This window comes from Ctenocephalides felis, unplaced genomic scaffold (assembly GCF_003426905.1).
Source record: "Ctenocephalides felis isolate EL2017-DRISC unplaced genomic scaffold, ASM342690v1 CF-g0.4_SCAFFOLD_00845, whole genome shotgun sequence".
Lineage (NCBI taxonomy): Eukaryota > Metazoa > Arthropoda > Insecta > Siphonaptera > Pulicidae > Ctenocephalides > Ctenocephalides felis.
In genome coordinates, this window is record NW_020536999.1 from 35,792,605 (window position 1) to 35,804,872 (window position 12,268).

A 12,268-nucleotide genomic window follows, 5' to 3' on the forward strand; every position below is an offset into this window, starting at 1 on the left:
AATGTTGTTTATCCCATTCTTTATAGTTACATACAGTTGTTATTCTAAATTATGAATATTTTTCATAAATTATTTATACCTAAATCATTCTAAATATTATTTACAAAATTATAACATGAAAACTTATTTAGATATTGCCATATTTGTAAAATAATAAAAAATAAATTCTATTTTATTTACAAGTCTGTAAATATGTCAAAATATATTTGCATCTAACCACCGAAGGCAGTAATTATTAAGTCGTTCAAATTTTAAAATATGTGCAGCGGTCACTGTTGCACTCTTACTGATGTAGGTCTTGTATCCTCTGCCTCACGATGTGGTGGTGTCGTTTTTTGATTTTGATTAGTTTGAGCTGGTTTGCGCTCGTATTTGGGTTTTTCAGATCCTTGGACACATTGCTCTGTTATATGAACACTATTTACATCACTGCCAGGAATTTCAAACATCGGTTCAAGCAATAATGACTCCTATTAAAAAAATTTGATGCTATTATATATTCAAACACTTTAAATATTTCAACAAAACAACATTCATAACTACTTCTTGTAAGGTAATTTTAATGTAATTTAGATGAGATTAAACTTATTAATTTAGATACAATACCATTATTGCTCGTAATCCTCTTGCACCAGTTTGTCTCTCCATCGCTTGACTTGCAATTGCTTGCAGAGCAGAGTTGCTGAAGCTCAACTCACACCTATCCATAGCCAGTAGAGCTCTGTATTGAGGAACCAATGCATTTTTTGGTTCTGTTAGAATTCTCACTAACATACTTGTATCTAGACTATGGAATGGAACAAGAACAGGAAATCTTCCCACAAACTCCGGTATCATACCAAACTCCACCAAATCTCTAGCTTGAACACGTTTCAAACTAGCATCTCTCTCAGCCATATCTTCATCGATGCCTTCCCCAACTTTTTGTGCAGCTCTACGTCCCTGTGATGTAGCAGGTGGGCACCCAAACCCAAGATATTTTTCATTGTGCCTTCGGGCAATTAGTTTATCAAGACCTGGAATAAGAAGTAATATTTTATAAATTGAATTATTATTATTTATAGAATGTAAGAGATAGTTAATTAAATGCTAACTTAACAATAAATATAAAAAGTACTCATTTTAAAATATTTACCTGTAAATGCACCAGATGCTACGAATAAAATATTAGTCGTATCAACTTGAACAGTTTCACCACGCAACTTTCTCGGTGAGTTTCTTTCCGGAACATTCACAACAGTTCCTTCTAACATTTTCAACATCCCTTGCTGAACACCTTCCCCTCCAACATCTCTTAGCTGATGAATTCCGGGCACTGCCCCAATCTTATCAACTTCATCCAAAAACACTATTCCTGTCTGAGCACGTTCAACGCTTTTTGACAAAAATTATATAATAAATAAAGATTGACATGATAATTGAATAATCAGCATAAATATATAGAAGGATACAGAGTACATAATATCAGCTGCATTATATTAGGTGCAAATATTCTTAATCAAATATTCTTCATATATTTACATAACTATAGTGAAATTTTAATTTTTTGTCTATAAATATAAAAAATAAATAAAATCTAAAATAAAAGTTGGCAAGCACTGCAATAACAGTCATGGATGATATGTACACATATAATTCCCACATTTGAGTTTAGTATTTGAAAAATAAATAAAAATGTATGCCTAATCATCTTCAGCATACTCAAGGTTAAAAATGTCAAATGGCAGTCATAACAAAAACAAAGCAGAATATAAAAATAACCTGAAATTAGCATCTTGAAGCAATTTTGCTATCACACTCTCTATATCTTCTCCAACATAGCCTGCTTGTGTAAGAGTAGTACAATCGCAAATAGCAAAAGGAACATCCAAACATCGAGCTATTGTCTGGGCAAGCAAAGTCTTTCCTAATAAATAAGATTTAAATCTCAAATACCACAATTTTCTAACATTCAATATCTTCTTGAATAAATTATACATAAAATTTTTATTTGTTTACCTGAACCTGTAGGGCCCAACATCATGATGTTACTTTTTTCAAGACGTAAATCATGTGCATTTTTCTCTAAAATTTCAGATCCACTAGCTGCTTTATTACGATTTAAATTTCCCATGCCCCTATTAGTGTCCCCAGCACTTGAAAACACAGATGATTGAACAGTTGATTGTGTTATACCCGATATATGCAAAAGATCTATAATGAAGAAAATTATGTACATAATGAAATTTTAAAGTAACTTTTATTATGATGATACCTCTTTGAGAAATGGTTTCCTGTTCTTTTGGTGCACCTGTTGCATTAGGCAGATTATGGTATATCCTCTTGTAATGATTATAAACTGCTACTGATAAAACCTATAATAAATGGAATGGAATGAAATCGAAAACATGAATTTAAAACCAACAAATAATGAATAAAAGCCAATGATATTATAAACATATTAGTTTATTCTAAATTCATATAAATGTAAAATTTGAAAAACAAATTTTAATATTAAAATTTATAGATTTAAAGTCTCACTCCAAGATTTCATTTAAGAACAAAGAATAGAATACTCTCTAAAAGATGCTTGCTTACAAAGCTTTAAATGAAATACTAGTTAAGTTACATATAACTCAAAAATAGCTTTTTGCATACCTTTTTAGCAAGCTCCTGACCTACAACATGTCTATTTAAATATTCCATAATCTTTTTAGGTGGTGGAGGTGGTTTTCTGTGATTCGGGCCTTCATCCTTTATCGTTTTCTTACTATCAACCTCACTCAGAACAACAAAAAAATGATGACATTTCTCACACTTTACGAACCGAGTTGATGACACAAAAGTTTCTACATGTGTGCATGGATCTCCACATTTTGGACAAGATAATGTATTTCCCTTTTTACCCCCGGTTCCCCCAGATTGATTGGTGGTCGTTGTGGTATCCTTTGTACCAGCAAATTTGCAATTAACAGATGTTGTGTGCACTTTGCGTTTCTGTATTTGGGATGCATGAGCAATGATGCAATATATCCCTAAATATAAATTTTATCATTACAAATTCTGGTAATTTTTCATAAATTATGGTAATATATAAACAAAATTCATGGTATATAAGAAAAACTGAGAACATAGTAGCAATGTAATGTGCAATTTCAAAGAGACTGTTACACTTATTAATCTTATTCAATAATATTGCTTTTTTTAAGATAAATGATCAATGACCTTGACTATGAAATTTTATTTTAAGATAAATGTAAATTCCAAAAAAATATTACTTATTCGTTAAATTTACTTAATGTGCCTCCGGCATTTAAATAGATGATATTTCAAGGATAACTGGAATCAAAATTGAAGAAGTATGTTTTCAACAAAGGTTTAACTTTCAAATTTCAATGACAAATGTTATTTGAATGTTAGCATATTCATTATTAAATTCAAAATCAAGTCAAAATCTCATATTAAAAATTATATATATTATTATTATTTGTTATTACTTACCATTATGTATCCTGGCACCTCTTGCTATTAGAGCAATTCTTCCAATTGATGTAAAACTGCCTTGAATGCTCCTCATTGTATTTTTTTTTAAATTTTTTAATAACACACAATAATTATCAAAACATTTATACTAGTTATTGATGCATGAGAATGCCAAATTGCAAAATATAATTGCTGATAGAGATATCACACAACCCACATAAGGATAACATTTATTTTAACTTAACCTTCCATGACGCAATGGATTTAGAATTTTAATTATATTTTTTTAAATAGGAGTAAGAATATAAAAACACAAAATTTATTTAAAAATAATTAATTTAACAAACAAGCACCACAAATTTTGATTTTTAGTTGCATACCAAATTAATCACAAACGGCCATATTTGATAATAGAATCATTTACGATGTGGGTGCCATCTGTTGATCTAAAATAATTTGACCGTCGTTTGACATTACTGCAAAGACTTACTACACTAATGACATTTGTCACTATGACAGTGCCAAAAACGATTGTTTTTGCCTAAATATTACAAAATTTAATGAATTCTTACAATAATTTTGATAAAACATTTTTTTTTAAATTTTGATAATAACTTTATACCAGAACATATAAGTTCGATGTAAAAAATCTGTTCTAGCGTTCTAGCATTACATTATTTATGTATTAAATGAATTAAGAAACAAAAATAATTTAACAAACGTATTGATATATTAATAGTATAATGTTGTTTTATCACTTAGATGTAAAATCAAAAGTAAAATAATTTTTTGCGTCATTGTCAATGTTATTAAATAATATCTAAATAAGAAAATGTTATTGAGAGAAGTATACATGTACACCTGCACCTAGTGTCGATTCTAAGTGCATAATAAACAACTGTAAATCTAACATCTCTAAACAGAAACTACCTATTCATATGTGTTTCATAAATAAATATTAAAAACAATATTAAATGTTTATTCTAAATAAATGATTAAATTAAATATATTATCCTTGCACTGCGTCAGAAGTCGATAGTGTAGTTAAACCTACGTGAACGACAATTTGAACAATAATTGGCATCATAAGACCACATGATACTGATGTATTTATGTCAATGTATTTTAAATTTATAGGAGTTTGCAAGTCATTAATGATAACAAATTTTACCGCGTTTTAAAGTTTGTTTTTTTAACTAAGTTTATATATTATAGTCAATAAATTAGGGTATACATTTCTAACTATTTTATTATAGTTTTATTATCCATATCCTCTGTATATTAATTAAAAAATGCACTGTTAAAAACAAACTTTGATAAACGAAGTCGTGTATATTTAAGACCTGTTGCATTTTTAATTATAATGACTTCGACGACAAGAGAGCTTTTTACCAGGCGTATGAAAAAAGAAACTAGGGATGTACATGCAATTAGTGATGCTTTAGTAAATGCGAAACTTGCTTTTGGTAATTAATATTTAATTAGTTATTAATATTAGATGCTAAAAAGATGATAGATAAATTATATTGCAATTGTCAAATTGTTTTATGTATTGTATTGCAGAAACAACTTGAAGTAGTTTTTTATGCATAAGAAGCATTTGCAGTTTCTCATATGTATTCTAGTTATTATAAATTGTATATATTCATAAATGCATATTTTTAAGCACTCTCTGACCAATCAGTATGGGCTGAAGGATTATTGGTGTTTTATGAAATTTTTAAATATTTGGAAAGAAATGTTGATCATCCAATGCTATGCACATCATTGAGAAGAATAGACGCATTTGAAAAAGACTTAGAATTCTACTTAGGAAAAGATTGGAAAAAGACATATGTTATACGAGAAAGTGTAGCAAACTATTTGAATCATCTGCATTATTTGGCTGATAACAATAAGGTACTGCTTTTGTCATAAAAAAACTTTGTAAAACATAATGATTATTTGTTTTATCACAGATTTTATTGCTGGTATACGTTTATCATTTATACATGGGTTTACTGTCTGGTGGCCAGATTCTCAGAAAAAAAAGAGCATATTCTATACTACCAAAGCGAACAAAAACAAAAAATATACCAGGTAATTTAATTTCAATTTTGTATTGTATTTACTATAATTTTAATAATTATTATTATCTCAGGAGAAGCAGTCACTGATTTTGAAGGTGCTAATTTATACAATTTAAAAAAGAAGCTTCGGGATGATATGGACAACGAAGCACGCAAATTTAGTGAGTCAACCAAGCAATTGTTTATCACAGAGAGTAAAAAATTATTTTTGATGAATAATAAATAATTCAGTCAATTGAAGGAGCCGGTAAAGTTGTTATGAGAAAATTTTTGAAGTGGCTACTTATTTTAATTGTAACTGGGTTAATAGCATATATGTTATACAAACTCATATTGTAAGAATTTGACATCAATTCTGTTGACAAATAAATATTCATTGTAAACTGAAAGACAATATTACTTTTCCAAATAAATATATTAATGGAAAGCATACATTTTTATTTAAGTGGAATAAATCTGGAACTGTGTGTAGCACCAATACCTGGTCTACCGTGTTTAACAGGCTTATATGTCACAGAAAATTCTCCCAAGTAGTGTCCAATCATTTCAGGTTTGATTTCAACCTAACAAATATAAATAAATTAGTAATTGATCACAATATTTATATTGAAATTAATATTGGTAAATAAACTAACTTGATTGAATGTTTTTCCATTGTAAACACCAACAATGGAACCAACCATCTCTGGAACAATAATCATGTTGCGAAGGTGAGTCTTTACAATTTCAGGTTTCTCATTTGGAGGAGCATCTTTTTTGGCTTTACGTAATTTTTTAACAAGTGCCATTGGTTTGCGCTTCAAACCACGAGCAAAACGCCTGCGAGCTCTTGCATGCATTAATTCCATCAATTGCTCACTAAAATAAAAAAATCTATTAGGAAAAGCTGTTCATATATAACAAATTCTTCAAAGTATGAGCACTACTAGTGCAGAATTTCATTAACATCTGTTAAAACAGCATTTTTACACAAACATTTCCAAATGTAATTCATAAAATAGAGAAATCAACAATTTATGTGTGGGTAACATGTACTACTTCCAGACATATGAATTTCTAGTAAAGTTGGGATAGCAATTAACTGCATGTAATCTTAACGTATCCTTTTTTAATGGCAATATTAAATAATATGCAAATGCAAACCGAAAAGATACATTCAACTCACCGGCTGTCAGGTTTAACCCTAAATATGATCCATTTCTATAAACATTGAATTTAACTCGCGGATAACATTATGTTGAGAAATTTAGTATTTGATATTTAGGATGATAATCACCAATTCAAATGATAATAGTAGCTAATAGCAAGTGATATAATTCAATTTTTGAACATGTAAACCACATACACATAACCTACAAAATTCACAATCATATTAAAAATCACTTACTTGGGCATATCCAGTAATTGATCCAAGTCGACCCCTCTGAAAGTAAACTTTCTAAAGGTACGCTTCTTCTTTTGAGTTTCTTCGGCCTATAACATTGAAATGAATACATTTTAACATGATAATAAATCAACAAAAATCAATATACACTGTAATAGCTCTGAGAAAATATTGTTAACGTTTTATAAATCATCTACTACATATTGTAATAATATTAAAAATTTTACACGTACCTCGCCCATGATTATTTCTTTAACAGATTTAGAAATAAACTTCTACAAGTTCCATCAAATGGAAAAGAGAGATCCCGGATATGATTTTCGTAGAACGTCAAGTTGTGACGACAGAGCTACCAACATAGAAAAAATTTAAGCGACGACTCGATTGTGAAATATTAGCGACTTCATAAATATAATTCTGCGTTGGTTTGAAACATTGCTCTTCTACTCTTGTTTAAATAAAATAATCATATCCAAGACATCATTGATAAACAAAACAATAGGCATTTTTTGTATTACATTTTCTGAATAATTTTTTTGACAAAATGCCTTTAGACGCTGAAGTGGGTACACGCTTGTAAGTAATATTTTAGATAAATTCTTTAATAAGACTATTTACTAATTTTCAAAAATAACTAATTTAGCGATCGAGAAATAGGACCTTTATATGAGTATAGAAAAGATATTTTTGATCCAAAACTTCATTTTGGCGTTCGACCGGTGCAATGGATGTTGAAACAAGAATTGGATTGCGCTAAGAAACCGATAAATGTAGTAAGTACATTAAAATATGGTGCATAAAACTAAATGAAAATTTTAGATTAATACGATAATAGAGTTTATTTTACTATTTTTTTATTGAGTTTGCGACTTATTTTTGCAGATGCGCCGCACAGCACTAAAACAAATGTTAATAAAAGAATTTCATGAAGAAAATCATGCCCTCCAGTTTTTGGGATTGACCTACGCTCGTACGTTTAAATAAATCAAAACTTATATTATGTAATATTTATTGATCTAATAATATTTCCAAATCCTCAAAATCCTTGAGTAATAAACTTTTGACATAATTAAATTTATATTTAAAAAAATTTCATTATTTTTTTATAAAAATGTATGAGAACGGTTTCTTAAAGAACTTGAACTTAGGGTGGTTCTTAATATGAACTTAATTTTTGAATTTCCTTGCTCCCAAAAGCTCAAATGGTACCAAATTGATAAAATACAATTCTCTGAAAGTTTTTGCTCGTAATATTGTATTTTAGATAGAGCGCAATTCAATAAAAAGTTTTGTATAGAAATAGCATGAAAAAATTTCAATTTTTAATATATATACACACACAACTTAGAAGAATTCTAGGCAATGTGAAAACCTTTGGTTTTGGGCATGTGAAAAATGTTATAAGATTATTTAATATGATAACTGTATTATTTCTATATAAGTAAAAAAAACTTATTTGGATATTTTTTACATTTTCAATTTTTATGGTAAATGCAATTATTGTATTACATCTGCATCAGTTCTTGAACTTACACAAATATTACAAAAATATCTAATAAAAATAATAATAAATTTCTGTTTTAAATTACTTTTTAAAATTCGCGGGCTACAGTATGAAGTTCTGTGTCAGATAGGCGCGTGAATGGAAAAGAGGGAAAAGAATTGCAGATGACAGCTGTCAATATTAAATGTAATTCAGCATTACAAGCAAAACGGCCAAACTTGCATTTATATATTTATTTACGAAATTCTTTAACATCACAAACAAATAAACTTTTTTTTAGTTATTTGTATTAATAAAAATGTCTATTACTATAATGCATCGAATATCAAAAACCGATTGTATGAAATACAAAATTCCTTTTTGTGATGCAGAAGAAAGTGTGAAATCTTTAAAAGAACGCTTTCTGCAGTGGTTTGAGACTCCAAAGAATCCTATAGGTATTATTATAAGTAATTTTATTTAAAATCAGTCATTATCTAAATATATACTTTTTTTACAGAACTTGTTTTTAATTGTCAAATATTGAATGATTGTCAAACATTGTCTGAATGTGGTATTGAGCCAAACGTTGTACTTTACACTTTTACTCGGCATAAACCAAAGGAAATTCCAACTCCTACTATTTCAGATGAAGAAATTTTGAAAGTTTACCAATTTCTTGCATCCATTCGAAATTATCCACACAATAAAATGGCAGCATTGTTGGTAAAATATGTTTTGTATTATTAACATAAGTTCTGACATATAATCAAGTATTTTTACTAATTTAAATCGTAAACTAATTTAAGTGATTAGAACTTGATATAATAAATAACACTATTGAATATAGAATTTTCGACAATTTCTAACATATTGCAGAAGATAAACCGTCCTGAAAATTTAAATAAGATATTACAAGAAGTGCCTGAGCTGAACAATGATCTAAGAGCAATAGCCTTCTTAGAAGATCCATATTTGTTAACACAAATAAAAGTAGAGAGTACTTTCAGAAGAATGGCACAAAACCACCCATCACTTATCAAAGCGCTAGTGTTTGTAATGGAGATGATTAAAGGAATGAAAAGACCGCAAAAACACAAAAACCTGGTAAAAATGATCTAAATCTTTTTGAAGATTCATTATTCTACATTCATAGCTAATTTATTTAAATTTAAACTTTCAGGCACCAGTGCTAGTATGCCATCAATGAGTAGTCTAATGGCTGAAAGTGATTCAGACTCGTCAGGATCTGAGAATTTCAGTGTTGGTTTTCCAGCACATAGAACAAATTCTGAAAGTAATAGTAGGATTACTTCTAATCAGTTATCTGCTGCCCTTGCTTTTGCAAGTAATACATCCAATTCTAATACCCCAACAAATTCTGTCCCAACAACATCTTCGAGTAGTTCTAGTTTAATTCGTTCACCTAGCTCGATTATAACTTCTTCTATGTTTAGTAATGCATTGAGAAATGCTATGCGACAGGTTAGAGACACTAATAGAGTGACACCATCTAGTCAAACTGAAAATAGAAATGAAAATAGCAATCTTGCAATCCAGTTGAATAGAATGAGAGAATTGGGGCTTACAGATGATGCTATTAATTTGCAAGCACTTGTGATTTGTAATAATGATGTGCAAGCTGCAATTAATTTAGTTCTGAGTGGGGCAATTGGAAATACTGATTAGCTTACTTTACCGCTTCTGAATTTTATAGCTTAGTTATACATCAATTGTTATTTTAATTACTTAGCCTAGTTTTGTATTTTTATACATGTAAAAAAAATTATATATGATTCTGTGAATCTGTCATTTAATAAAAATATGAAAATCATTGATTATTGTTTATCTAATCATAGCTAGGAAACAGATTAGTTTCTATAAGTCAACTGATTAATAATAGTTTGCAGACCTGTCTGAATTTCATAGTGCTTTTTAGAGTAACAAGATATTTTTTAATCTTAATATAATATGAGAATACATTTGTAACACAATTGTAACTATATGATGTTAAATTTTTGTAATTTAGAAGTATTAATTACACTCAGTATTATTTAGTACTTTCCTAAATCACAAAAAACTTTTTAATTTAAATCTATTTAAATGTAAATTTATGATATGAATAATTATTATTACAATTATACAAGAAACTTGTTCAACCAGGACTCAGACAACACAGACTGTTGGCTTATTTTAAAAATATTTACAATCGAAATTAAACATAGAGCGTAGAACTTATATTTATATAGACTGGTAACATAGCTTTTAGTATAAACATACAGCAGTTAAGTTTAGTTTTTGAATAAATATTTTATAAAATAAATTTTGATTTATTGAAATGTACGAGCGTAGGTCAATCCTAAGAACTGGAGGGCATGATTTTCTTCGTGAAATTCTTTTATTAACATTTGTTTTAGTCGGCGCATCTGAAAATATTAAGTTACAAACTCAATTAAAAATAGTAAACTAAACACGATTAACGTATTAATCTAAAAATTTCGGTTTCTTTCAATTTCGGCAATTCAATTCTTGTTTCAACATCCATTGCATGGGTCGAACGCCGGAATCAAGTTTTTTTTTTTACTCATATAAAGGTCCTATTTCTCGATCACTAAATTAGTTATTTATGAAAATTATTAAATAGTATATTAAAGAATTAAACTAAAATACTACTTACAAGCGTGTACTCACTTCAGCGTCCAAAGGCATTTTATCAAAAAAAATATTCAGAAAATTGAATACAAAAAATGTTTATCATATTAGCAATGATGTCTTGGATATGATTATTTTATGAGAGTTTTGTCAAAAAAATTATATATATTAAAGGATTAGTAGTAAAATAAATTTAACTAACATTAAACATAATTTGCAATAAGTAGTTGAGTAATTCATGAAAAAAAGATTAAAGTAAATCATAAAAATTAAATTCAAATCGGAAATTAATTATATGATAGTTATATAATCATATAAAAAATAGAAAATGATTGATATTAACAATTATGCTTATGCTGACGCATTTGAAGCTGATTATATATCAAAGTTGTAGTTGATCATCAAATTAATGTATTTAATTATGTCGTTTTTCATAGAATAGACTTTTGTAAACTGTTTTGAGAAATTCTAGCACTGTTTTATTTCCTTTTTTAATGCTAATAATTGATGCATTAAAGAAAAAATGTATAGAAACATCTAAATTTATTTTTAAATTATGAGCTCGTTTATTATTGTCTTTTCACATCATAAATAATTTCTGGTCCGTTTATCAATTCAAAAATATCTCAGATATTATTATTGTGATTTTTTGTTGGGAATAAAATATTTTTTATACTTACTGCAAACGTAATTAAATCATCAAGTAAATTTCTGTAAAACGGTTGAATTGTAATTTGGACTGCACATTCAAAATCCTTTTTCTATAACAATATATAAGTACTTATTTTAGTTTGTACCTTTAAAAAATACATTCTTGGAAACATTCAATTATTTTATAAATTGAACCTTATTTTATATTTTTTTCAGATTTTTAGCCTTAGCATATTTTTAATTTTACCTAATTCATTACAAATTATATAAAAATTATCAAATCTTACTATACTATAAGTATAGTATAGCATACTATAGTATAACATTTTTAATAGAATGAACTATCTAATAAAATATTAAATAATGTATTTTCTTTTAATTTTCTAACTTATAAATTCTAAATTTATTTGTACTTTCATCAATTTGTATATAGTATCAAAATGTTTTAATTTACTTGCGTTTGTAATATATTACTTAACTTTTATTTGCGAAGGGAGCAAGTTAAAAGGGGTGACTTTTTGCTCACATGGCTTTTCACAGTGAGATGCACGTACGAGTGATCTTTCA

The 12,268-nt window shown here is 28.0% G+C and overlaps 4 protein-coding genes across 4 annotated transcripts; 2 read left to right on the forward strand and 2 right to left on the reverse strand.

Annotated features, from left to right (window-relative positions):
* Positions 1-3,858, reverse strand: LOC113374481 (ATP-dependent Clp protease ATP-binding subunit clpX-like, mitochondrial). The gene is made up of 8 exons (XM_026614516.1): positions 3,481-3,858; positions 2,638-3,014; positions 2,255-2,354; positions 1,999-2,193; positions 1,762-1,906; positions 1,136-1,374; positions 607-1,016; positions 1-470 (listed from the first exon to the last, which is right to left on the reverse strand). The coding sequence occupies exons 1-8, from the start codon at positions 3,554-3,556 to the stop codon at positions 270-272; spliced, it is 1,743 nt and encodes a 580-aa protein (XP_026470301.1). The 5' UTR covers positions 3,557-3,858; the 3' UTR covers positions 1-269.
* A 749-nt stretch (positions 3,859-4,607) lies between these two features.
* LOC113375679 (heme oxygenase-like) lies at positions 4,608-5,874 on the forward strand. The gene is made up of 4 exons (XM_026615615.1): positions 4,608-4,928; positions 5,129-5,361; positions 5,421-5,541; positions 5,603-5,874. Exons 1-4 carry the CDS (start codon positions 4,826-4,828, stop codon positions 5,755-5,757), a joined length of 612 nt encoding a protein of 203 aa, XP_026471400.1. The 5' UTR covers positions 4,608-4,825; the 3' UTR covers positions 5,758-5,874.
* A 53-nt stretch (positions 5,875-5,927) lies between these two features.
* LOC113375682 (40S ribosomal protein S15-like) lies at positions 5,928-7,263 on the reverse strand. Its single transcript, XM_026615621.1, has 4 exons — positions 7,149-7,263; positions 6,919-7,004; positions 6,167-6,389; positions 5,928-6,094 (listed from the first exon to the last, which is right to left on the reverse strand). Exons 1-4 carry the CDS (start codon positions 7,155-7,157, stop codon positions 5,969-5,971), a joined length of 444 nt encoding a protein of 147 aa, XP_026471406.1. The 5' UTR covers positions 7,158-7,263; the 3' UTR covers positions 5,928-5,968.
* Positions 7,264-9,478: 2,215 nt separating this feature from the next.
* Positions 9,479-10,102, forward strand: LOC113363520 (ubiquitin-like protein 7). Its single transcript, XM_026606014.1, has 2 exons — positions 9,479-9,505; positions 9,582-10,102. The coding sequence occupies exon 2, from the start codon at positions 9,596-9,598 to the stop codon at positions 10,085-10,087; it is 492 nt and encodes a 163-aa protein (XP_026461799.1). The 5' UTR covers positions 9,479-9,505; positions 9,582-9,595; the 3' UTR covers positions 10,088-10,102.
* The last annotated feature ends 2,166 nt before the right edge of the window (positions 10,103-12,268 follow it).

What these genes read in the sequence shown, in the direction of transcription:
- LOC113375682 (XM_026615621.1), bottom strand. An exon ending in CAATTACTGGATATGCCCAA is followed by an intron (nt 6,390 to 6,918) that starts GTAAGTGATTTT and finishes TTTTTATTTTAG; the next exon opens with TGAGCAATTGATGGAATTAA. An exon ending in ATGGAAAAACATTCAATCAA is followed by an intron (nt 6,095 to 6,166) that starts GTTAGTTTATTT and finishes TATATTTGTTAG; the next exon opens with GTTGAAATCAAACCTGAAAT.
- LOC113375679 (XM_026615615.1), top strand. Translation starts at nt 4,826, where the DNA reads ATGACTTCGACGACAAGAGAGCTTTTTACCAGGCGTATGAAAAAAGAA. An exon ending in ATTTGGCTGATAACAATAAG is followed by an intron (nt 5,362 to 5,420) that starts GTACTGCTTTTG and finishes GTTTTATCACAG; the next exon opens with ATTTTATTGCTGGTATACGT. An exon ending in AAAAACAAAAAATATACCAG is followed by an intron (nt 5,542 to 5,602) that starts GTAATTTAATTT and finishes TTATTATCTCAG; the next exon opens with GAGAAGCAGTCACTGATTTT.
- LOC113363520 (XM_026606014.1), top strand. Translation starts at nt 9,596, where the DNA reads ATGCCATCAATGAGTAGTCTAATGGCTGAAAGTGATTCAGACTCGTCA.
- LOC113374481 (XM_026614516.1), bottom strand. Translation starts at nt 3,556, where the DNA reads ATGAGGAGCATTCAAGGCAGTTTTACATCAATTGGAAGAATTGCTCTA. An exon ending in GTTGGGCCCTACAGGTTCAG is followed by an intron (nt 1,907 to 1,998) that starts GTAAACAAATAA and finishes CTTATTTATTAG; the next exon opens with GAAAGACTTTGCTTGCCCAG. An exon ending in AGCATCTGGTGCATTTACAG is followed by an intron (nt 1,017 to 1,135) that starts GTAAATATTTTA and finishes TTCTTATTCCAG; the next exon opens with GTCTTGATAAACTAATTGCC.